This window comes from Pinus tabuliformis, chromosome 3_2 (assembly GCF_031772625.1).
Source record: "Pinus tabuliformis cultivar Carrire ecotype Pingquan chromosome 3_2, CPIR1, whole genome shotgun sequence".
Lineage (NCBI taxonomy): Eukaryota > Viridiplantae > Streptophyta > Pinopsida > Pinales > Pinaceae > Pinus > Pinus tabuliformis.
The window spans coordinates 820348556-820374555 of record NC_142302.1 but is presented as its reverse complement, the minus strand read 5'-3'; the positions used below and the strand labels follow the sequence as shown (position 1 = coordinate 820374555).

The 26000-nt window shown below is 36.8% G+C and overlaps 2 protein-coding genes across 4 annotated transcripts in view; one reads left to right on the top strand and one right to left on the bottom strand.

The window, feature by feature from the left end:
- Positions 1-11433: 11433 nt before the first annotated feature.
- LOC149183188 (histone H2A-like) lies at positions 11434-11961 on the bottom strand. The gene has a single exon (XM_089418681.1). It carries the CDS (start codon positions 11886-11888, stop codon positions 11460-11462), a length of 429 nt encoding a protein of 142 aa, XP_089274807.1. The 5' UTR covers positions 11889-11961; the 3' UTR covers positions 11434-11459.
- A 2720-nt stretch (positions 11962-14681) lies between these two features.
- Positions 14682-26000, top strand: part of LOC149183187 (PR5-like receptor kinase) — a 40213-nt gene continuing 28894 nt past the window's right edge. For 2 of the 3 annotated variants that reach the window (XR_016257171.1, XM_089417078.1), the window contains exons 1-7: positions 14683-14916; positions 14997-15629; positions 19261-19515; positions 19648-19775; positions 19862-20075; positions 20179-20410; positions 20511-20661. Coding sequence is in view for 1 of the 3 variants with exons in the window: in XM_089417078.1 (XP_089273204.1) it covers positions 14853-14916; positions 14997-15629; positions 19261-19515; positions 19648-19775; positions 19862-20075; positions 20179-20410; positions 20511-20661 (1677 nt within the window). In the remaining 2 variants the exon portion in view is untranslated. Of the gene's footprint in view, positions 14917-14996; positions 15630-19260; positions 19516-19647; positions 19776-19861; positions 20076-20178; positions 20411-20506; positions 20662-26000 lie in introns of all 3 variants that reach the window. The other variant, XR_016257172.1, reaches the window with a different exon arrangement.

The window sequence follows — 26000 nt, the reverse complement described above, 5'->3', positions numbered from 1 at the left end:
TTTAAGAGAATGCGTACTTCAAGTATGTGTTCTCTGTATGTTAGCCAGAATATGATAATATCTTGGAAAATAACCGTGGATAAGAAATGCATGAGCAAGGGCGCAGAGCAGTAGTGTGTTATATGTTTTACTTGTAAAACTATTGGATAGATCTCTTAGTAAGAGATATGTGTGACAAGTGGAATAAGAATGTACTGGAATAGATGTACTAGTAGTAGTATGTGATGCTTACTCATGCAGATGAGCAGATGATAAAGATCATTTTTAGAGGTTGTTTAATGGATTATTGATTTTGTAACTAATCTTGTTGCCAAGATTGTTGTCAACAGCATTGACAGGGAACGTTGGCGGTTGGTGCCAAAGGAAAGTAATGTTTGACAGTGGCAGGAAAGGATTATTCGTCCATGCAGGATTGTCCATTGCTAGAACAATTATGCCACAAGGAATGTTGCATGTGGCGGTATGTAAATAAGAGATTACATGAAAATTTTATTAGCTTTTAGCTGGTTATGTGACAGCTTGATAATAATTCATTGTAAGATTTTAATACGATGGTTAAGGGATGGAATCCCTTATAAGCCATTGAGTGAGGGGTGAAAACCCTCACGAGCATTTAATAATAAGATTAAACGTTTGCTGGTTTTCACCCTACGGGGTTTCCAGGGTATATCCGTGTTCTATGGTGTGATTGATGTGATTGTCTTTTTGTGTCAGATGGATGATGTTGAGTCCTTGATGTTGATGGTTCTTTATTAGATTACATGATTATCTAATATGGTTAAGGATATCAAGAAATGGATGCATGGATTCATGAGACAGTTTATGTTATTACAGTGATGGTTAATGGTTATGCAATGGTTATGAAACTTACTGTCTTTGATGGCAGTTTACTTGATGCACCAATGAATATTATATTTTATGGTTAATGATGAATTGAGGAGTTGTGAATTGATTAATTACTTGTGGTAATTTGTACGAAAAATTCTAACTCCCTACTCTTACTTGCGAGGTTATCGGGGTATGTGACAGTATTATAATATGAACATTATATTAAAAAAATTGTCATCATTCATTATTAAATAAATAATTATTAAGTTGTTATTATTCTCTTCAATCTCAATTATATATATATATATATATATATATATATATATATATATATATATATATATAACCTTTATCTACCAAAAAAATATTTAATTATATTTCAAAAATTAATAAAAAAAAGTTAAACAAATGTTCATGTAACTTATTTTTCAATTTTATTATTGTTTGGAGTACACACCACACATCATGACGTTAAAATATTTTATTAAATTAAACGATATTTTTTTATTTATATTTAAAAAATTAATAAAAAATGTTAAACAAATATTCATATAACTTATTTTACAATTTTATTATTGTTTGGACTACATACAACACATCATGACATTAAAATATTTTATTAAACTAAGGAACAAAGAATATTAACTTTACAGTATTATTGATTATTATGTATTCTCTTTTCTCCTTACCTTTTAATAATACAACTTTTTAAAATTATTAAGTCAAACTAAATCCCACGAAAAAAATCACTTTACTTCATCATTAATGAGACTTGGGAGTCTAAAGTCTTCATTATTAATATTTTATTTAAAATAGGAATTTTTTATTTATAAATTTTTTATGTTAAAGATGATTAAGAATAATGAAAATTCTTGACATTAAATTTAAAGTAACACATATAAAAGTGGAAACTTGATAGTCTGGACCCTTCGTCCTTTAAGCTAATAAAATATATATAAAAAAAATAAAAAAAAAATTGGTAAAGCCTGCCATGCTGCTGCGCTGTCCATGTTAGAAGTCGCGGATCTGAACTGTTAAAATCTGTGTACGATCTTGAAGTCAATAATAAAATAGATAAGGATGTATGTGTACGAATTTGGAATTAATAATGAAATAAAACATACCTGATTGCCCGGGTGTGGTAGTGGATGACTAAGGCGGGCAGTTGCAGGATCCGATTTTCATGGCACTATTCCACTGAGTGAATTTTTTTTTAATAAATTTTATGATTTCTGTATTTTATTTAAAATTAATATAGGTTTATTTTAAATATAGATTTAATATAAGTTTAAAGTGATTTATTTTTTTTATTTGGAATTATTTTTTATAAATTTATATTATTTAAATATTTTGTATAATAATTTTGTTCTTAAGAATTTTAAAATTTTTATTTTGGTTTGTATGAGTAAAATTTAAATTTTGATAAGTAATAGAAAGAATTACACATCATACTATATTGTAAAATAAATTTACTCTTTCAATAAATTTATCAATTCAATAACATAAATATCCAAAAAAAATAATTTTTAAAATAAATAAATTTTTAATTTTTATACAGTGTTCTAAAATAATTTAAAATATAATTTTTACAATTTCAAATCAATAATTTAAAATTACAATTTTCGAAAAATAATTTAAAATTATAATTTGCTAATTTCAAAAGAACACGAAATAAAATTAAAAAATAATGAAAAAATTTAGGGGGAGAATGTCACTTAGCTTCACAGACAATGTCACGCAATAAAATTAACATTAAAAATTAATGAAGAAAGGGGGGGGGGGAAGATCACTTCTGCTTCATGGATGGTGTGCAGGGGCTGTGAGAACAGGACTATTCTCCTTTGTAAGCATACGCTCCGTTTTCTTTCGATGTGTTTTACTAGGTTTTATGAGTCATATTTAGGTGTTAAGTTTTAAGAGAATTTTATGGAAAATTTTAAGGGTGAAAATTTATTTTAAATTTTAGAAATTTTGACTAGTTTAAAATATGCCACTCTTATAATCTTTAATGACATTTTTGAAAAATTAGACAAATTTCTAATAATTTTATGTAGTCTCTATGGGATCTTGATACCACACCTAATACATTGAATTCCCCTCCTGAGATAAGTATAGAGGCACCAAACCTTGATGCAGATACTAGCACAACTATTATGGATGATGAAAATGTTGAAGACCTTAATTTGTTGAGAGAGGAGTTGTTTGGCTATCTAGACCTGTTTCGGAATAGTCCTCCTTCTACTGTGAGCAAGACAAAACAATTGATTGATTTGGCTAAAAAATTTGTGGATGATGTTAATGATCTTCATATTATGGATTATGACTTCACCCTTGGGTTGGGTGCTTATGAGTCATCTTTGAAGAGGAAGAAGAGTTTCCTTAGTCCTAAAAAGAAAAATAAAAGAAGCAAAAAAAATGCCAGCTTGGATATTGATTTGAATGTCCCTGCATCTGAAGATGAACCATTTCAATTTCAACACCTCAACAAGTGTGGTCGTCCTCACTCTAACAATGCATCCTCTACTGTCCCAAGTAAGTTCTATAGAGAGATTAGATGATATGTGTTTTCTCTTAACTATGTGCATTGGTTGTTGTTGATGTTGTTAATGTAGTGTTTGAATGTTTGCAGGGGTGCACCATCCAAATATTGTGCCTTCACTTGAAGCACGTAGACAGAAGAACCATCGCTCTATTTATCACATGAGTCAAGGTGAATTTGATGGGACACCTAATGATGTAGTCTGTATTTTGATGCCTCTATAAATTACCATCATATTATTTGCTCTGATGGAAATTACATTGTTATCTTACAGATACAACATCTTCTTCAATGGATCGCCCTCCATCCGAACATGATTGGCTCATTGAAAACTCCCAAATTGGTGATTTGTCGGGTTTGTTGCTATGCTTTTTCTCTTAACTATGTGCACTAGTTGTTATTGATGTTGTTAATGTAGTGTTTGAATGTTTGCAGGGGTGCACCATCCCTCTATTTATCACATCAATCAAGGTGCATTTGATGGGACACCTAATGATGTAGTTTGTATTCTGATGCCTCTATAAATTAACATCATATTATTTGCTCTGATGGAAATTACATTGTTATGTTACAGATACAATAGCTTCTTCAATGGATCTCCCTCCATCCGAACATGATTGGCTCATTGACAACACCCAAATTGGTCATTTTCTAGGTTTGTTGCTATGTCGTTTCTCTTATCTGTGTGCACTGGTTGTTGTTGATGTTGTTAATGTAGTGTTTGAATGTTTGCAGGGGTGCACCATCCCAATAATGTGCCTTCACTTGAAGCACATAGACAGAAGCATCATCCCTCTATTTATCACATCAGTCAAGGTGCATTTGACGGGACACCTAATTGATGTAGTTTGTATTATGATGCCTCTATAAATTAACATCATATTATTTGCTTTGATGGAAATTACATTGTTATGTTACAGATACAATAGCTTCTTCAATGGATATCCCTCCATCCGAACATGATTGGCTCATTGACAACACCCAAATTGGTCATTTTCTAGGTTTGTTGTTATGCCTTTTCTCTTATCTGTGTGCACTGGTTGTTGTTGATGTTGTTAATGTAGTGTTTGAATATTTGCAGGGGTGCACCATCCCCATATTGTGCCTTCACTTGAAGCATGTAGACAGAAGCACCATCGCTCTATTGATCACATGAGTCAAGGTGCATTTAATGGGATCCCTAATTGATATAGTTTGTATTTTGATGCCTGTATTAATTCACATGATATTATTTGGTCTGATGGAAATTGCATTGTTATCTTACAGATACAAAAACTTCTTCAATGGATCAACCTCCATTTGAACATGATTGGCTCATTGAAAACACCCAAATTGGTGATTTTCCAGGTTTGTTTCCATGTTTATGCTCTTAGTTTGCTCTTAAATTGTGTAGTGGTTGTTGTTGCCGTTGTTAATATGGTGTCTGAATGTTTGCATATTGAACCAGGACACAAAATAAACCAGCAGGGTTGAGGAAAATACATAAAGGTTAACCAACTTGTAGGCTTCTCAAACAAGTTGTGAGAGAAAATTCAGCTTCTTCTTCTTTAATCTCCCACATACCAGCATTCGTGTCATGAATGTCATTGCAATTGATGATGCTAGGTTGTTGAGGATTCTTGGTGTAGTGACCAACTTTTGTTAGGTGTGATTCTTATATATGAGGAGTTGGTTGTTAGGGTTTTCTTGGTTTCGCTGGCTAGGGTTTGAAATTGTTCCAACTTGTGATAAGTTGCAAGTATGTACATGTACTTCATCTTTTCTATATAAATAAAGTGTTTCAATGGTCCAATAATCGAGTACTTGCATATTTGATTATGAGCTTGTCTTCTCTTTCTTCATTGGGTAATTTCCAACACTTTTTTTTATAATGACAATTTCACATGACAAAATGCAATAAAACATTATATACAACAAAGACTGCAATTCCTCTTGCACCTAAAGCACTTCTTATATAAAAGGGAAGTAGTTGATATGTATGGTATATGTAGACTTGAAGATGTGTCTCTTTGACAACACTTTTTTTGTTTTTGGTTTAAAAATAAATCAACTTTACCAATACATTTATTAATGGTTATTGCTGTGCATGCTCATATTTCTTCAAAATTGAGTTCTTCTATGGTATTTTCTAAAATAAAATTCATGTGTCTATACTAAAATGAGTTGTTGGACCTGTACATAATTTTTGGGTAAATTCAAACATTTGAAGGTGACATATCCAGACTCCTATGTATGCATTGTCCATGTGGAAGGTGCTGATACTATTGATATTTTATCTTAATTAAAGCAACATTTATATGTTACAGTCATATATCTCTTATTTGCTTGTTGATATTTCTCAATCTATCCCATGGGTTATCAGTTTTATGTGTATTTTCATCTTTAATAAAAGTGATCTTGGCATGTTCAAAAATCTTTCTACCATATGGATTTTATATTATTTGTGTTATATTGAAGTCTTTTTGGCATATATGTTCATTGTACCTTCCTATTTGCAGATAAAAGCTCAAGCAGTCACCTACAACAGTATGTAAACCAACACTTTCACAAAATATCAAAATGGCTAGAATCGTATAAACATATAATATCAGTGGTCATATTTCTTTAGGATGGAGTTTTTTTTGTGGTATTTTCTAAAATAAAATTCATGTGTCTACACTAAAGCAAGCCGTTGGACAGTGTTCTGCAAAGCAAAATCTTTGTTAAATAATCGAGCTCAAAGAAATTGGATTAGCACAAGAAACATTCCAAGTGTTATTTGATAAAAGGGAAAGCATGTGTGTTCAATTGTTTAAAATAGTTTCCAAAAGTAGACAATGACATCGATGAAGATGAACACAAAGAAAAAGTAAGACAGCAAGACTTAGGAAATCAAAATTAAGCATTCAAATAGGTACATCTAAAATTGTTGATATTTGATTTGGTGATCCTCTCACAGTGACTTGTTCAAGGTATGGTACAAAGGTTCCCATCCATATTTCCCTTGTTTGGGCTTGGGTGTTTCTTGGCTTCAAAAAAAGTGAGAACTAGTTGAAGGAACTTTTCAGTGTGTTGTCGAAGCAGGGGAGGCTAACTGTGATGCCATTCTTCCCATGTCCTTCTTTGTTGAACAGCCCAGCAAACCCAATGTTTGTGCCTTGATTCTAAGCATTGTGACTGCCTAGAATAAGCTAAGGGGAAAACAGAGTGATTAGGGGGCTCCTTGTTGCACAAGTCTGCCACTTTCATTTCAACCTTTTGGACTTGGACAGTGTTCTGCAAGTGAATATTTACACAGATCAGGGTACAGACATACCAATAAAAAAAATGTTCAGTTTGTGCCTTGCTACGAAGTGCTTCATTTCTTTTGTTCCAAATCAAGTAGAGGAGTTTGATCCTAAGAAGCTGCCACTTTGCTTTAAATTCAACGAACAAAAGGAGTTTGTCACTTGTTAAGGTGATTTTCTAGGAGATGCCTATTGGGAGTATCTGGCTACAAAGTTTAGATCCAATTTCGGGTGTCATATATCTTCTCATTGCAACCCACAAGTTATATACCTGAACTGTTAAGTTTAAAGAAACTGGAAATGCAAAGTCTCTGGTTCAACTGTTTCATGGAAAAAAATTAGCAACTAACAATCGACATGCACACATTCTCAAAGCAGGTGGCGTGCTCTAGAAAATCTCTATTTGTTCAAGGTATCCAACACGAAATTGTGAAGTCGTTGTTGAAAATCCTACCAAATTATTTTTCTTTGCACCTAGAATTTGCACATTACAAGCTGGCATTTTAGCCAGTGAAGAGAGACCCCCTGCAGTACCCATCAATTTCGCTGCAACCCCACTCCTTGAAATAACAGACAAATTGGGGGCAATGTATCCCATCCTACTCTCAACAAAATCCAAAACCTTATTTTTTGTTGCATCAAGTGCAAGCGCTCTATCACAGGCATCTAAAGTCTTTTGCAAGTTTTCTTCTGATAGAGGCTTACCACTAGTGGTAGATGCAGTGACAGAAACAACCATAATGATTGCCGAAGGTAAAAGACCCTCAAGATCAACCAGAGTTAAATCGATCTCATTTCCAATTTTCTTTACAACTAGAGCATAATCAATTGGATGGTGTACAAGAGATTCTAACTCAGGAAACTTCAACCATGAGTAAAGGGATAACAATAAGTGTAATGCCTTATGATGGTTCTACTTATCTTGTCATGAATTAATTGCTTAACTAGGTGAGATACATTGGATTAGGTGTTGCATTTGGGTTGTTGGTGTGACAAGGTGTTTGGGGGGCATTATGGTTGGAGTTTGTTGGCACAAGACTCATATAAGTTAGTTGAGTATGAAATTATTTGGTGTGGTAGTGATTGCATACCCATAATGCATGAGACAACTTTAGATTGGCATGTGACAGCAATACATGTGAGATAATTGCATTAATGGAAAATGTAGAAATTGAGGTGAAGTTGGAGTTGGTGGTTTAATGAAGGCAAGAAGTGCATATACATATCTAGATGTGTGGTGACCAAGGTGAGACCATTTTATAAGAAAAACCTTGGCCACATTTGTTTGGGTTAGACAGACCCACTGGTAGACCATTGTGACTTAGATGAAATTCTGTCAATCAACAAGTTCAAGTTTTTCATATTACCCTTCATAAAATTTTATAAATCTTCTATTGTTGATCACATTGGAATGTCATAGTTGCCAACCAATCTCTTTCTGTTTTCAAGCTTCAAGGCTTCTCTGTCATTGGTGGTTTCTTTGTGAGTTCTTTTAGGTAACCATATAATCAATAGTGATTGGTTGAAAAAGAGAATCCCTTTTGATATCCTCTCCCTGGAAATGCAGGCGGAGGTAAGTAGAAGAGAAGGGAAGGTCCTAAACATTCACATGTTCTATTCCAATAAGTCAGGATTGCATGCCACTTTGCTTTAAATTCAATGAACAAAAGGAGTTTGTCACTTGTTAAGGTGATTTTCCAGGAGATGCCTATTGGGAGTATCTAGCTACAAAGTTTAGATCCAATTTCGGGTGTCATATATCTTCTCATTGCAGTCCACAAGTTATATACCTGAACTGTTAAGTTTAAAGAAACTGGAAATGCAAAGTCTCTGGTTCATTTGTTTCATGGAAAAAAAATTAGCAACTAACAATCGACATGCACGCATTCTCAAAGCAGGTGGTGTGCTCTGGAAAATCTCTGTTTGTTCAAGGTATCCAACACGAAACTGTGAAGTTGCTGTTGAAAATCCTGCCAAATTATTTTTCTTTGCACCTAGAAGTTGCACATTACAAGTTGGCATTTTAGCCAGTGAAGAGAGACCCCCTGCAGTACCCATCAATTTCGCTGCAACTGCACTCCCTGCAATAGCAGACAAATTGGGGGAAATGTATCCCATCCTACTCTCAACAAAATCAAAAACCTTCTTTTTTGCTGCATCAAGTGCAAGCGCTCTATCACAGGCATCTAAAGTATTTTGCAAGTTTTCTTCTGATAGAGGCTTACCACTAGTGGTAGATGCAGTGACAGAAACAACCATAATGGTTGCCGAAGGTAAAAGACCCTCAAGATCAACCAGAGTTAAATCGACCTCATTTCCAAATTTCTTTACAACTAGAGCATAATAAATTTAATGGTGTACAAGAGATTCTAACTCAGGAAACCTCAGCCATGATTAAAGGGATAACCATGAGTGTAACAACTTATGATGGTTATACTTATCTTGTCATGAATTAATTGCTTAACTAGGTGAGATACATTGGATTAGGTGTTGCATTTGGGTTGTTGGTGTGACAAGGGGTTTGGGGGGCATTATGGTTGGAGTTTGTTGGCACAAGACTCATATAAGTTAGTTGAGTATGAAATTATTTGGTGTGGTAGTGATTGCATGCCCATAATGCATGAGACAACTTTAGATTGGCATGTGACAACAATACATGTGAGATAATTGCATTAATGGAAAATGTAGAAATTGAGGTGAAGTTGGAGTTGGTGGTTTAATGAAGGCAAGAAGTGCATAGACATAGCTAGATGTGTGGTGACCAAGGTGAGACCATTTTATAAGAAAAACCTTGGCCACATTTGTTTGGGTTAGACAGGCCCACTGGTAGACCATTGTGACTTAGATGAAATTTTGTCAATCAACAAGTTCAAGTTTTCATATTACCCTTCATAAAATTTTATAAATCTTCTATTGTTGATCACATTGGAATGTCATAGTTGCCAACCAATCTCTTTCTGTTTTCAAGCTTCAAGGCTTCTCTGTCATTGGTGGTTTCTTTGTGAGTTCTTTTAGGTAACCATCTAATCAATGGTGATTGGTTGAAAAAGAGAATCCCTTTTGATATCCTCTCCCTGGAAATGCAGGCAGAGGTAAGTAGAAGAGAAGGGAAGGTCCTAAACATTCACATGTTTTGTTCCAATAAGTCAGGATTGCTTCTATCCATAATCGCAGCTCTGGATGGACTTGGTCTTGATGTTAAGCAAGCAATCTTAAGTCGCCTCAATGGATTTTCACTAGATGTATTTCAAGCAGAGGTAATGTAATGTTTCAATTGATTACCCATTAAACTAAAATAGCTCCTAGTCTAACTCTATTATTTTGCACATTGTGATCAAAAATCCACTGGGGAAGATGTTACAACAGAGGAGATCAAAGCGTTGCTGCTGCAGACTGCAGACAATTAAGATGGACTGTAGTAAACATAACTTACTACACATCTTCAAATGCCCCTTCTACTAAAAACCATAATATCATTTCAGTCAGAATTCAGAACAGAACACATTGAATTCCCATGGTGGAAGCCCTCTCTCCATAGGGATTCTGATATAGAAGATGAAGTAGAGTTACATTACATATTAGGCTGACAATACTCTGAGAACCTGTGCCAGGGGTTGGCTGAGACAACCTTGAAGCTATCCACATATCAAATTGTTTAGAGTATGTTAGTATAGTCATGTCATAGCAATCTAAATTGATAACCTTCTGTGTACTCATGTGAAGGCTGACATTTTGGCAGTTTGTTTCATGTTACACATCACAATGAACATTTACTCACAGAAGTCTAGTTGTAGGATTAATACCTGTGATCCTTATTCCAGTAGAAATTATGTAGCAGTTGCTGGTCATTTCAGAAGTAGTTGGTTTCTTTCTTTTCATAGTCTCCCTGATCCTCTATTCACTGCATATTCCTTAAAATTCAATCACTCCTGCAAGAATCTCGCTGTGTGTATATATATATATATATGTGTGTGTGTGTGTGTGTGTGTGTATGTATGTATGTATTTATATACATACATACATACATACATATATATATGGTCTTCTGTTGACATAGAATTTATATTGGCCACTTGATGAGTTAGTTTATGAGCGACTAGGTTGCAGAGCCTAAATAAAATAATAACATGAATGAGTTAATGGATTCCATGGTTAAAGATATGGAGGAGGACACAATGAATTCAGTCTCTGCTATTAAAGTACAACCCCTTTCCTGTTGGGTAAGTTTTTAGCATTTCTTGCTGATCGTTGATATCATCAATTTGTTTCAGAGTTTCATGGTGAGAATCATTTGAATTTGAGTTGGCCTTGGATGAGGAAGCAATTGGATCCTTAAATTTATTTGTATCGCTTATCTTAAAATCTCAACACAATTAAAGGTTATGGTTTTCGAATTTAATGATTTTCCCAAATATGGTAGATACTGTACCAAGAATATAACCACCTCTAGTTTTTCAGAAATTAAAACAGGGATTGTATTTAATAATAAGCGAGAACCTGCAATTCACAAAAGGCTTTTGTGTTTCAAACTTATAAAACTTGGCAAATGAACCACATAGAAAAAGGATTTTAATCCAAATTATTTACTATACAAAAGGCATCACCACTAGTCTCCAGATCGATTCCACGCGAACAAAACAGGGAGCAACATGGCCATACAGGCACCGTAACCCATAAAACCTTCGAAGGCTACAACATTAGCATCAAAGTCACACAAAAAAACCCAAAATCACGAAACCCAGGCCCGCTGACAGTCAAATCAAGCACATTCATATTCATGGCTATGGATGCTTGAAATACGCCAAAACCCCAAAATCCAAATGCCACTAGGACTTCTTTGAACCTTTAGCCTTCTCTGGCATCTTTTCTCCAACCTTCTTGGGCAAGAGCACCTGGTGAATGTTGGGAATTACGCCTCCATGAGCTATGGTAACTTTCCCCAAAAGCTTTCCCAATTCATCGTCATTTCTCACGGCCAGCTGAATATGGCGGGGAATTATCCTATTCTTCTTGTTGTCTCTGGCAGCATTTCCTGCCAATTCAAGAACCTCAGCTGCTAGGTATTCAAGCACAGCTGCAAGAAAAATGGGGGCTCCAATCCCAACCCTCTTGGCATATCTGCCATTCTTCAGATATCTGGCGAGCCTTCCAATAGGAAATTGAAGGCCAGCCTTGACTGATTTCGTGACGGGCTTTTTCTTGGATCCTCCCTTTCGGCCCCCTGCACCCTTCCCTGACTTAGTAGAGGTTTCCATAGGTAGCGCTCTGTCAATTTACAACAATCCAGGAGTTACACAGTACACAATAATGCAGATGCTATGAGGCGAAGACACATAGGTCAACCACCTCTAGTTTACCAAAATCCAACAACCTTCAATGGCTCACAGAATCAAATATCACATCCACCTAAAGCGCCATTAGGGCACTTTGTCTACCTTTTCATTTGCATTATAGATGATATATTCAGAACTGAGAAAACCCATATGGTGAACAAAAGATGAAATAGGAAATGACTTGAACAATACTCAAATAAATTTAGCCTTAATTGTAACAATGTATTTATTTATCCCACTACTACAGCTAGCAGAGATGGCCTTTCAGAGCTTGGAAATGGTTTGATTTCCCCTTGCAAAGGCATTTCTATGCCGTAGTGCTCGGTGGTCAGGCTTTGGGAAAGGGCGGGGTAGCAGGGGATGCAGTTAGGCTCCCATTTTGCGCACATCCTGAAATCATTGCAGTCCACGGCACCACGTCTCGTTCAGGCATTTTCTCAAACATTTCCAAAGCCTCCTCAACTTGCCCATTCTGCACAAATCCTGCAACCATGGCCGTCCGAGTGACCATATCTGGCTCAGGTATCTCCTTAAACAGCTTGAACGCTTCACCCACCTATCCATTCTGTGCATACCCAGCAATCATCATTGTCCATAGAACCACATTTCGCTCGCTCGGTGGTCAGGCTCTGGGCAAAGGGCGGGGTAGCAAGGGATGCTCCAGTTCACATGAATTTTTCAAATCTAGTTGGCACGTTTCTCATACGCTCGTTAAGGCATTGGCGGGGTTGGTGAAGTTGAAACAGGAATTTAGTGTGCGAGGTGACGGTTACGGAGGCAACGGTGTAGTGTTCCAGCGAGGTGATAGAGACGGAGGTGAGGGAAAAGCCGGTTGGGTGGCTGGTCGGAATAACACGCTTTTCAGATGATCGGAATCTCCGAAAAGTCGCATTATAGACTACTCCTTTCATTAATTCCGCTCTGCGCTTATCCAGAGATAACGGAAGGGCCGACGTCAATTTTTGCATCCACTAGCAATCAAAAGATTGGATTTCAAGATTCTGCCATGAATGCGGCGGGATGTGATGGGATGAATCGCAGCTGAGCCAAAATTGAAGCAGTGTAATCAGGGTGGGAAGGGGTTAGAAATTCAAAAAAGTAGTTTAATGAGGTTATAATTTTGTATGGAAAATAGTGGAAATTTTAAGGTAATTTTAACATAAATACAATAGAATTTTTGAGAAATAGAAGTTATAGCTATCAAGGTTTAAGATTTTGGGTTTTCGGGATTTTTGATAGTGCTAAATCAGTGTCCACCATTAAAAGTTTTTTGTTTTTTTCAAACAATCTTATAGTCAGATTTTCGAAAAAAATTAGTCAGATTCTAACCAAAATAGCTTTACTATTTCAAAATAGACAAAAGTAAAATTGTAATAACAAAGTTAAGATTTCAAAACAAACCCACCCATCAAATTTAACAATTTTCAAACTTCCCAACCCCTTTTCGACGAAAAGATATTGATAATTTTATAAATTTTTAAAAATCTTCATAATTTTGTAAATTTTTAAAAGGTAGCTGAAAAGCAAATCACCCCATATGTCAAATTCCATCACCGGATAGGGCCGGTCGAGTATGGGTGATGATTGCATTGTGATATAGATTCAGATCTACAACGTTCAAAAAGTCATAGTATCCTCATTTTCCCATTCGCATGGAAACGAATAAAATACTTGGAAAGCATTTCCTCTACTATTAATTACCCCGTAATGCAAAAGTTGCAATGATAGTGAAATATACGTTGAGTGACTGCATCTGTTTTGTGTTGTGTGATTTCTTCACGTTTGGTTAAAACTTTTTATTGAATACCATAGGTTTTGAATTACTATTATAAAAATTGTGTATCAATATTTAACAATTATATATAATTATATTAATAATTAATATCATTTTAATATTAATTAATATAATTATAAAAAATATTATTTTTTAATCAAAAGTAATATAATTATATGGAGTTGTCTATAATGCGACTTTTTGAGATTCCGGTGACGGAATCCGGCGGAAGAAATTGAGATGAAATCATGATTTGTTGCAGTTAAAATGGTTTTTTAACTGCATATTCGGATTCAGCACCCTGAAAAACCCTTGGGACGGTTTCATTGTGCAGAAATTAGCTATCAAACTTGGATTCCAATAAATTACTGCCGGATTTTCACCGGAAAAAATCGCCGGAAAGGCTTTCAAAAAGTCGCGTTAAAGACTACTCCTAATTATATTAGTGGACAAAAAAGCATTAACGAACCTTTATTAATTATAAATAAATATAATCAAATTATAATATACGGAAATTGAATCGGATATAATTGACTGTTGCCTCACTTCAAATATTTAATATAATAATGTTTCCATAAAGGACTGTCGCCTCACATCTAATATTTAATATATTAGATTCTGGTTAGTATATATATATATGATTATTGTTATTAATATTATAATATATATATATATATATATATATATTTTGCAATCATATATTAATATGATGATGTAATTATCGGTACTTTACACATTCTAAATAAAAGAATATTATAATTTTAATTAATTCAAATATATAATTCTTAAAATGTATGAAATACAAATTTAAAAATCGTACTACGAACATGATATTTGTGCATAGAAGATAATTAACCAAATCCCAAAAGAAATCATCACAAAAATCAGCTTGGTCGCTCTTTACACATAGCTTAGATTAATTTCTTCCAGTCGTATTATTTAAAAATCTGGGTATCTCCAAATGAAAGTCTAATGGTTGACGGCCGGCAGAAGCGACCGGTCAGTATACGCGTGAATCGTCACGAGCCTTGTAGGGTATTGCTTGTTGCTGCGGACACTTTATGGACGCCCTCATACTTTGACTTTTGCTGCTGAAAGTTCGAATCACAGCCATGGCCAGAACACAGGGAGTTCCGCTGGTGTTCATGTCAGCATTATTCATCTGCGTTTTACAGGGTACTGACTACAGTTTTCTGTTTTTTTGTTGTTTTTCTTCCGAGTGTTACGTTTTATAACTGCATTTTTTATCTTTGCAGGGGCAGGAGGTGCGATCTTCGAGATCCAGAACAACTGCCGATTCACGGTTTGGGCAGCAGGTTCATCAGGCGGTGGTAAACGGCTGGACAGCGGGCAGTTGTGGAGCCTTCAAGTCGCCAGTGGTACAACAGGTGGTAGGTTTTGGGGGCGCACGGGGTGTTCCTTCAACGGCAACGGCCATGGCAGCTGCAATACTGGGGACTGTGGCGGTCTACTAAACTGTCAAGGCTCTGGAAACCCCCCTGCGACGTTATTTGAGTACTCTCTCAATCAAATCAACAACCTCGACTTCTATGACATCTCTCTGGTGGATGGATTCAACCTGCCAGTGTCGATCATTCCCTCCAACTCTTCGTGCTACGCAATCGCCTGCAGCAGCAATATAAGTGCCATCTGCCCCGCTGAATTGAGGGTTTCCGGCGGATGCGATGGCGCCTGCAATCGTTTTAATACATCACAATATTGCTGTACGGGGCCCAACAATTGCGGTCCGACTAATTATTCGATGGTTTTCAAGCGCCAATGCCCCCAAGCCTACAGCTATTCACAGGACGACGCCAACACCACCTTCTCTTGCCCCACAGGCACCGACTATAATGTCGTTTTCTGCGGCGGCAATACCTCCCTGCAAGGTCAGTTCTCTCTTCCACCGTGTGACCACTTGAGAATCATAGAGAGTGAATTTTCGACCTCCTCTATTGTGCACTGTTTGGCTAAACTCGTGCGCGTAATGTTTGCATTTCTGTGTACAATAAACACTCTGTTATTCATCCGCTTCATTTACTATTCATTTCTGTTCATCCTCTGTTTATTTTTTTTTATTTGAACCTCTTAGGGTTCGCATTTCTGTGTACAATGAACACTCTATTATTCATCCAGTTCATTTACTATTTAGTCTGCTTATTCAGCACATCAGAGTAATTGGAGGTCTGGTATTTTCAAAACATAAACATTTTCAGCGTATCTACACTGGGAGAAAATTAGAGTAATTGGAGGTCTGGTATTTTTATAACTATTATAAAAATTTTCTGCATTTCTGTGTACACTAAACACTATTATTCATCCGCTTCATTTACTATTTAGTCTGCTTATTCAAGAAAATTAGAGTAATTGGAGGTCTGGTATTTTCAAAACATAAACATTTTCAGCGTATTTACACTGTAATTAAACTGGGAGAAAATTAATGTATTGCAAATTGATCTGTAATGGTACTTTTCTTTTTCCAATTGATGTAAGAACCACAGATAAGCTCTTGCCAAATGATATTAAGCGCATCCCCTACCTTTTCAAAACCTGTGCCTATCCCTTGTCCAATGAGGTAAAGGCAAGGGATGAGAAGTTTTATCCCTTACCTTGTTGCCTTCTGGAAAACCTCTACCAAAGGGTTTAAATTAAATTGATTTTTTTGGGTAATGGAAAGCTAATTAAAATTTAGTTGTTAAATTAATAATAAAATAAAATTTAATCTTAATTTAAGTGGCCAGTGAGATAGTTTTTATGTTATTCACAAATGCAATCTAATTTGTTATTATTGAAGAGAAGAAAGCGGTAGGAAGTGTTTACGGAGGCAGAGGAATTGTCTAGACAGTTAAAAGTGGATAAAATCTGAGTAAAAAAATTCAAAAAATCTTATACTAACACTGTTTGAATCATGTTGTTAATAGTGGAAATAAATTTAGCAACATCAAAAACATCTGGAACACTCAAAACTTAAAAAATTGATAACTATAACTTAAATTTACAAAATTCCCTAAATTTGATCAAAATTTTACAAAATTCCCATGATTTTCAAAGAAAAAAAAACATCTGAGTACTGATTCTATATTAATCCCAAAACCCTGGAGTTCCTCACGATGAACCCTTCGAGTTAGAACGTAGAAAAGCCTGCTTTAGCCGTCTTAAAAAAGCCAGACAGAAAACGGGAAGCTTTGAAGGTAACGGTTGCAGACGGTTCTGCAAAGGGAATGACGCACCTAAATCTTATCAAACTCTGACTAATTTGGGGACGGTCTTCTCCTTGGCTCGACGGAAAATGGCCGATTGACCAGACAACGAATTGATTCATCTTGATGTTTTGGACAAACACTATAAAATATTATTTTAATCCGGTTACAATTTTGTCTAAAAAATAGTGATTTTTTTTTAAGATTTTAATTTAAAAATGATAAAAATTTCAGGAAATATGGGTTATGATTATCCAATTTTAAAAATTTCTGTACTTTTATAAATTTTTTTATTTTTGATGATGCTGAATTAATTTTTATTATTAAAAGTTATTTAAACATTTTTATGATTAAATTTTGTAAAAAAAAATAAAAAAAAACTATTTAAATATTCCTATAATTAAAAGTTGTAAGAAAAACTTCAAAAAATTGCTAAACAAAATTGTGGCCTCGTAAACAACACCAGTTAAAAATATAAGGTTTGCTAATATTTATAACTGTTACTTATCCGTCCAAAATGATGTAATGGCCAGGGATATGCGCTTATCCTTTACCTTTTCAGACCCTGGGCCTATACCAAATGATGTAAAGAAAAGGGATAAGTGATTGTCGGTCGCCTTTGGGAAGAAATGGTCACATTGTTGCTGGATGACATTTGATAAAATTTGGCTACATTTTTGTATAAATAGCTAATGTCAATTACTTCCTCGGCGGTTCTCAAGAAGCTAGGGCGAAAAAGGGACAGTTTTCAAGCTCACGGGTCTAAAGAATTATGCAAAGAGAGGGAAGTAGCAGAATCTTTCATTTCATTTCACCTTGGATAAAATTCTGACCTTCTGAATGGTCAATTTCTTCTTTCCTGAAAAGAAATGGTGGATTCCTCTCTCATAGCATTGGGTAGGGTTTGAGACAGGGCAGGTTCAAGGGTTCTTTGTTTGCCTGAATCCAAACATATTTTGGCAAATCATCAGTATTTTTCTATGACTGCCACCAACATCGAAACCTCCGATTTTAAGCCATTGGCTTTTCAAACATAATCTTTTGGATCTATAGGTTTAATGACAGATTGGATTTGTCCTGATACAGAAGCTTTTATCCATTCAGTGCTGAAATTTTACAGGCAAAATGTTTGTCAAATATGATCAGTGAAATATGGTCCTTATATATTTACACCAGACTTAAAAGACACTTTGTCAAGTATATGTATGTGGGTACACCATTCAAACCCCATTTTTCGATTACATTGTTAAACCCTCAACATATCCCATTTTTCGATTACAATATTAAAACCCTCAACATATCCTGATTGTCCTGTGCTTAATCGGTGATCTGAAAGTCAATTCCTGATATTGTAACCGAGCCCTCGGAGCCTCCCCATTGTCTTTCAGGGCAATTTGTAAACTTTTAACTTCAAAGCTTGTGCTGGTAATGGTCGTAACACACAGTCGGGATAGTAATGGTGATTAAAACCATCATTTCATAAGAAAAAGGAAGATTCTTGAGTTTTTCCAAAGAGGCTTCAGCCATTCAGATTACGTCACGTCAATTATTGAAGAGGTTATTTCGTTACATATCTTCCATGGATACTGCACATGAATAGCCCTGCAGGCACAGCCTGCAACCTGGAGACCTGATGGGATCGTCTTGGAAACTGTCAAAAGCCCTGCAGACAAGCTGGAGCTAACCAGCCATATATTGGGTATTTAATGCCCTCAGAGCAGCACGCAACTTAGCTTGATAACACGGGAGTGGGTAAATATTATTTAATGCCGAATTTGCCCATCGCGTTAAGTCGCGTGCTGCTCTGAGGACATTAAATACCCAATATATGACTGGTTAGCTCTTTCCCTGCAGACACGGCCTGCAACCTGGAGACCTGATGGGATTGTGTAGAAACTGTCCAATGTTATTTAGAAAGTGTAAATAAATTAGTTTGTGTGAACTGTAGTACACATCGAATTATTAATTTGAATCTTTACGAAAATAAATAAAAAATAAGAGTTATATGTGAGAATAAATTGGGGCTGATCTTATATATATCCAACTAATTGATTAAAAAAAACTATTTTTTTTATAAAGCGAAACAAATATAAATCTCATGGAAATAGCTACGATAATATAGGTCAAAAGAAAGGGTTCATAAGATGAGTAACACTATTAAGTAACATTATTAATTAAAAGTTATATCTGACTTAGTGACAATTACAATTATTTGTTGTTACCGATAACCAGACTTCAGAGCATTCTGTGCATGTATTAGCTGTTTGATCATCATATAAAATGTCTGTTTAGTTAATTCATATTTTCGTTCTAATTACAGGACAAAATATTACAGTGGTGAGTCCCAATACGACACTGACACCGTATGGCTCCCCCACAATGTCGCCTACAGTGCCGCCCACATCGACGAATTTGTCACCGTTACCGGGCAATTCGACACACACGACCGGTAAAAAGACATCGAAAAAAATAGTTATATTGTTGGGAAGCGTCGTCGGTTCAACAGCTCTATTTGTCATGCTGTGCCTGGTGTTCGGTCGATGTGTTAGACGGTGGAAAAGCTCTGTTAGAACAGGTAATAATAAAATTATTGAAGTATCGTTTCCATGCTGAATTGCGCTATATATTTTATTTTATTTATTTATTTGTAGCTTTGTCGGATTAAATCATTATGAAGAAAATTGTCATTGTGATGCTCTCTCCACAGATAAGAATACAGATACAAGAGGAAATTTCGGAGAAGTATATTTTGATTACAAAATTCTCAGAGATGCCACTGGAAACTTTGATCGGAAAAACATGCTTGGCAAAGGAGGATTCGGAGAAGTTTACAAGGTATAATAATATTCGTGGTTTTGATGGTTTTGTTCAATTATGTGGTACATTTACAGTGTAATTGTAATGATTTTGATGATCCGCAGGGAAGGCTTCCGGATGGGAGGGATGTTGCCGTTAAGAAACTGAATGGAAAGCACACTACTCAAGCTGTTGAGGAATTTCTAACGGAAGTGAAGCTCATCAGTAGTGTCAGTCACCGTAATCTTGTTTGCTTACTTGGATGTTGCAAGCGAGGCCACAAACGCTTGCTGGTTTACGAATTTATGTCAAATAACAGTCTTGACAAACATTTGTTCGGTAGGTTGTTCTTACTAGTGCCAACGTTTTCAAAATTAATGTTGTTTTCAGAAATTATGTGACTCGTACTGAAGCTTTAGAACACTATTGCTGGGGTCCGCAGGCGAGATAAGAAATCCTTTGTGCTGGGAAAACCGATTAAACATTATAGTGGGCACAGCACGAGGCCTTGCATACCTGCACGGGGAATCCAACGTTCGCATTATACACAGAGACATCAAATGTCCAAATATACTTCTGGATGACAGCTTTCATCCCAAAATTGCAGATTTTGGATTGGCTAGATTTTTCCCAGAAAGCCAAACACATGTTTCTACCAGAGTCGGAGGAACAATGTAAGTTCAGCAATTCATTTATTAGTTGTTTTCAGCGAATCTTCGTAACTGTCGAATCCAGATATTAATTTGTGGCTTTCATGAATTTGGTTTAAGGCAGAGGCTACACTGCACCCGAATATGCGGTTCACGGGCAATTAACGGAAAAAGCTGACATTTATAGTTATGGGATCGTGGTTCTTGAGATCGTGAGTGGGAGAAAGTGCGTGGATGCAAGACTGCCCGCGCCTCGTCAGCTTCTTCTCGAGTGGGTGAGTCCAATGAAGATAACTTCAGTTGAATAATTAAATCAAGAATATCTTTTGTTAGGCTTGGTTGGCATGAAATGTTCAAATCATCCCATTACTTCTATTTGAGTTTTATTTTCTTTTTTTTTTAAGTTTTTTATTTGTCTTTTTTTGCTAAAACATGTGTCGATCCTTCTATTTCATTAATCAGAAAAATAGTTTACAATAAATACAAGTATCTCCCTGACACCAAGGAGACAGAAAAAATTAGAAAAAATCCCCTAGGGCAAAACTTCTTAGCTTTACAAAGAAAAACATCTAACCCAAGGAAAATAAACCACAATAGCCTCTTGGCCCTTGGAAAGCCCACAAAGACTCCTGCCGCCCAACCCTCAAAAGAGCCCCATTGATCTGAGCCATTCATTTCTGCAATCAAACCAACGGCCGAGGTTGACATCGCTCCGCCAAGACGACCGAAGTTTAATGGTACCGCTCCTCCAAGCTACATGATTAAACTTGACCGTTGATCCACACTGCTAAATCCTATGGTTGAGAATTATATCGCACCGAACAAGTTGACCCCATGTTAGTGTGCGATGAAGGGCGGTTTCCAAAACCATCTCCCTGCCACGTGTAGGATGCTGATTGTGATCGCTGCAAAAACGCAAAAACCGTTTCCCGTCTGAGAGCGGTGCGATCAGTTGAAAACCGCCTAGGAAGCGGTTTTGCTCTCCAAATCCCAAAAATCGAAATATTCCGGCTGCCGGAAGAACCTGGATTCCTCCCGCGCCTACTTTTCCTCCTCGCCTGAACTTGGAACCCAGAAAGGAAGAGAGACACTCCATTAATGAAGGAACTGTGATGTCCGTTTCGCTCACCCCGATGAACAGTGATATCCATCTCACTGACTCCAGGAATTTTAGTGGCCAGTCGTATTCTGCCCCCCGCCAAAGACCAGTTTGCCAGATACTGATGACGCATATAGAGGATAAAACTTAAGAGCTTGCCTCAATGGCTTTGTGTCTGAACACTCTCCTATCCTCTTCCGCATGTTCAAAGCAAAGAGCCCTCAGTCTGCTTTGACTCAACTCCTGCCACTCCATCGAAACCTTATCCTCTGTACAGCTGACCCCTTGGTTGGCAAGAAGATTCTCCAGCTTATTGGCGAACATGATGGAAACTGACAGTACAAAGGTTTTGGAGATGAACCTGAATTCTTTGGAAAACCCAGATTAATTTCTAGTGTTTGGAGACTTTTGCCAGCATTGTTCCACTATTTATTCTTTTCACTGAGTTAATGATTAACTCAGAGTCCGCTTCTATTATCACATTGCAACAGTTATCTTGACTCAAAAGATCCAGGCATTGCTCCATAGCCATTAGTTCCGCCATGTTGTTGGTGGCTTTCCCTAGGTGACAATGGAAGATGAAGATAATATTTCCCTCAGCATCCCTAAGGACTCCTCCATACCCAGCAGTTCCCGAGTTTCCTTTTGAAGCCCCATCAATGTTGTATTTCAAAAATCCTTCCGGGGGAGGATGCCAGAAATCCTTCTCCATGTCCATTGAAATGACCTTCCTATCTAGGCCTTGAGGAGTGAGCCCCTACATCCCCAGCTGCCTAAGAATTTTGGAATCCCTATCTGAGGGAGGGTTTTTAGGGTAGTAGCGAACAATGATTCCTACTATCTCCTTAAGTTGTTTCAGGATTATCTCAAGCAGGTGGTGTGGGGGATTCTTTTCATCCTTAAATATTCTTTTGTTCCTCTCCTTCCAAACGTTCCATATAATGAAACTTGGTGTAAGGGCCCAAGCTGAGTTGAGAATTTCATAATCCAAAAAATTTCTTCTCCAATTATTGAGGGTATTAATGATGCTCCCTCTGTCCCTGTCAGATTGTTGAAAGATTGTGGCAAATATGTCCCATAACCAGGAGGTGAAAATGCAGCTGTTGAGTAAATGCTCCATTGTTTCCTCTTGAGCCTCACAGAGCTGGCATCTTGAAGGCCCCAGAACACCCCTCTTCCTAATTTTGTCCCAAGTCAAGATTTTCTTGTGGTATACCAACCACATAAAGAGTTTGATTTTCATCCACCCTTGGTGCCTCCAAAGGTTCTGCCAGATTTTGTCAGGAACTTGGGAATCCAACTCAAGGAGAATGCTTTTTGCTTCCTTAAGATTAAAGGTGCCCTCTTTGTTATTGCCCCATCTTAGTTGGTCTTGCCCCCCTGAAACTAAGATCTTCCTCTGTTCCACCATTTTCATGAGCATCTCTGCTTTTGTTTTCAAGGGATTGTTATTCCTGCAATCAATATTTCTCCAGATTCTCCACTTATCTGTGTGCTGAGTATGATCCCAGAAGTCTTTTACCTTAATTAATCCTTGGGAATCTATCTCATGCTTAAGGTCGAAGAAGTCTGCTTTTAACAGAATTGGCTCTTGTTGCCACCTATCTTCCCAAAAAAGAGCTAGATCCCCTTCTCTGATTTCCCAGAAACTATTCTCTTGAACTAGGCTTCTATTCTCCCAGGATTTATTCCAGATGTATGAGCCCTTTATATTTCCTGACATTCTTATGAGATCCTTGGTTTTCCAGGAGCATGCATATTTTTCTTTCCAGATATTTGCCCATTGGGTCTTTGGATTCTGAACCCAACGCCACCATAGTTTGGCTCCTAAAACTTTGCTGAGTATTTCCTGATCATCCAAGCCTAGCCCTCCATGGTTTTTGGGTCTACAATTTTTTTCCCAAGACACTAAGGCCCATTTTCTCCTTGTTTCCTCCTTACCCCAAAGGAAGTTTCTTTGGATATTTCTAAATTGTTGTAGGACTCCTTTTGGAGCTGGGAGGGTTGATAACATAAAAATAGGGATTGCTTGTAGAACAACTTTTGTAAGAACCAACCTGCCAGCAAGATTTAAAGATCTGATGGTCCATTTACTGACTTTATCCTGCAACTTATTGATCAAGGGTTCCCAAATACTTTTGAGCAATGGTTTAGTAGTTAGAGGAACTCCCAAATATTTGGAGGGAAGGGAATCCCTTTGAAAGCCAAGAATTCTGGAGATATTTTTCTGAATAGCAATATTGGTATTGAAGAAAAAGATTTTTGATTTGGAGAGATTAACTTCCATACCTGAAGCTAAGGCAAAGAGATTCAGAATTTTTTTGTAGGCTGAAGCTTCTTTGACTGTGGGGACTCCCTGTAGCATGGTGTCATCTACAAATTGTTGGTGAGTCAGGGCCTGACCATTCTCAGTTAGTTGTAGACCCTTAATCTTTCCTGTTACTTTAGCATGCTTTATTGACCGGCCCAGTCCTTCCATCATAAGGATGAAAAGAAAGGGGGAGAGCGGATCTCCCTGTCTGAGGCCTCTTGAAGGATTGAAAATCTTTGAGGGAGAGCCATTAACTAAAATAGAAAAACTGGAGGAAGTCACTAGTGCCATGACCCATCTGACCTAGTTGTGATCAAATCCAAAAGCAATAAGAACTTTTTTGATATAGGACCAGTTCACCTTGTCATAAGCTTTGGCAATATCCAATTACATGATCATGCCTGCCTGCCTCTTGCTAGTTAATGAGTGAACCACCTCTTGAGCTTGAATGATGTTGTCCAAAATTTGTCTGCCTTCCACATAACCTGATTGTTCCCCTGAAACCAGAACAGGAAGTAAAGGTTTGAGTCTGTTAGCCACTACCTTGGATATTATCTTGTAGACCACATTGCATAGGGCTATGGGTTTGTATTTATCCGGTGTTTGTGCAATGTCCTGTTTGGGGATTAGGGAGATGAAGGAGGTATTGAGCGCTTTCAGAATGGTTCTGTTCAACCTGGAGTCCTCCACTACCTGCAAAATGTCTTGTTTAACAATATTCCAGCAAGCTTTGAAAAAATCCACATTGAAACCATCCGGGCCTGGTGCTTTGCCATTCTGCATATCTTTGAGGACTTCACTAACCTCCTCTTCCGTTACTGGCCTATTAAGGTTGAAATTATCCTCTTTGGATACCAGTTTCGGTATGTTACTAGTTACCTCCCTGATGAAGTGCTCTCTATCTGAATTGTTCTCCTGAGTTATACCTTGGAAGTGCTGGACTAACACAGCTTCTATCGCTTCATGGGAAATATGAAGCTCCCCCTCCTCATTCTTGATCGAAGAGATTCTGTTGTGAGCTCTATTGGCAATGGTGGATCTGTGAAAAAATTTGGTGTTACGCTCTCCTTCTTTGAGCCATTGAACTCTAGACTTTTGTCTCCAAAATATTTCCTCTTGTCTACATAGATTCTCCCATTCTTGATGATGTTTATCCACTTGATCATTTATGGCTTTATCAAAGCCTTTCGTGATCAGAGCTTGGTTGAGAACCTGCATTTTGTTTTCAACAGATTTTTTCTCCACAAAAATATTTCCAAAATCCTTCTTGTTCCAATCTTTAAGTCGAAGCTTGATGTGCTTCAGTATTTTGTGAAGTAGGAACATTCTTGTCCCCTGTATCTGCAAATCTTCTGACCACCATTTCTCAATGTTGCTGAAGAAGTCTGGGTGGGACAGCCATATATTCTCAAATCTGAAAGGTTTGTTCTTGGGAGTTCCAATGCCCTTAATTTCCAATTGAACCGGCCAGTGATCTAAGCCTCCAAAGGAGAGAACTCTCGCTGTTACTTCCTTATCTACTAGCATAAGATCTTCAGAGATTAGAAATCTGTCTAACTTTGAGGCAACATGGGACTCTCCACCTCTTTTATTATTCCAAGTGTAGAGGCCAGTGTTCCTGTTAGTGTCAACAAGATTCATATTGTCTGAAAAGGTTTGAAATGCTAAAGAGTCTTTACTTAGAGCTCTGGTTCCCCCTTTTTTCTCTGAAAGAGATTTGATCATGTTGAAATCACCTCCCATGATCCAGGGTATTTCTGTATGTCTGTCCCTGAGATCCACAAGAGAGTCTAGAAACCTGAGTTTGTCATCTGTTCTCTGAGGTCCATAAACATTTGTGACCAGAAAGGTATCCCTGTCTCCTACTGGTTGAATCACTACTGATAAATAATTCCTGGAAGCCTCAGCATCTAAAATGCCAATTTTTTGGGGATTCCAAAGAGTGAGTATGCCCCCCGTTGTGTTCTCTGCTTTGACTTCTAGAAACTCAAATCTACTGAGCCATTTGCTATGAATTTGTCTTACTTTTTGAATGGAACATTTCATTTCTTGGATGAAGATAATATCCAACATTTCTTGTTTCATTCTATTACTAAGAATTCTCTGCTTTCTCTTACTCCCTATACCTCTAATATTCCATGATGTAAACTTCATAGTTAAAGATTTGTAAAGGAGTAGCTGGCTAGATCTTTCATCTTACCTGA

Bases quoted from the DNA above. Each gene is read 5' to 3' on its own strand.
- LOC149183188 (XM_089418681.1), bottom strand. From the start codon at position 11,888: ATGGAAACCTCTACTAAGTCAGGGAAGGGTGCAGGGGGCCGAAAGGGA.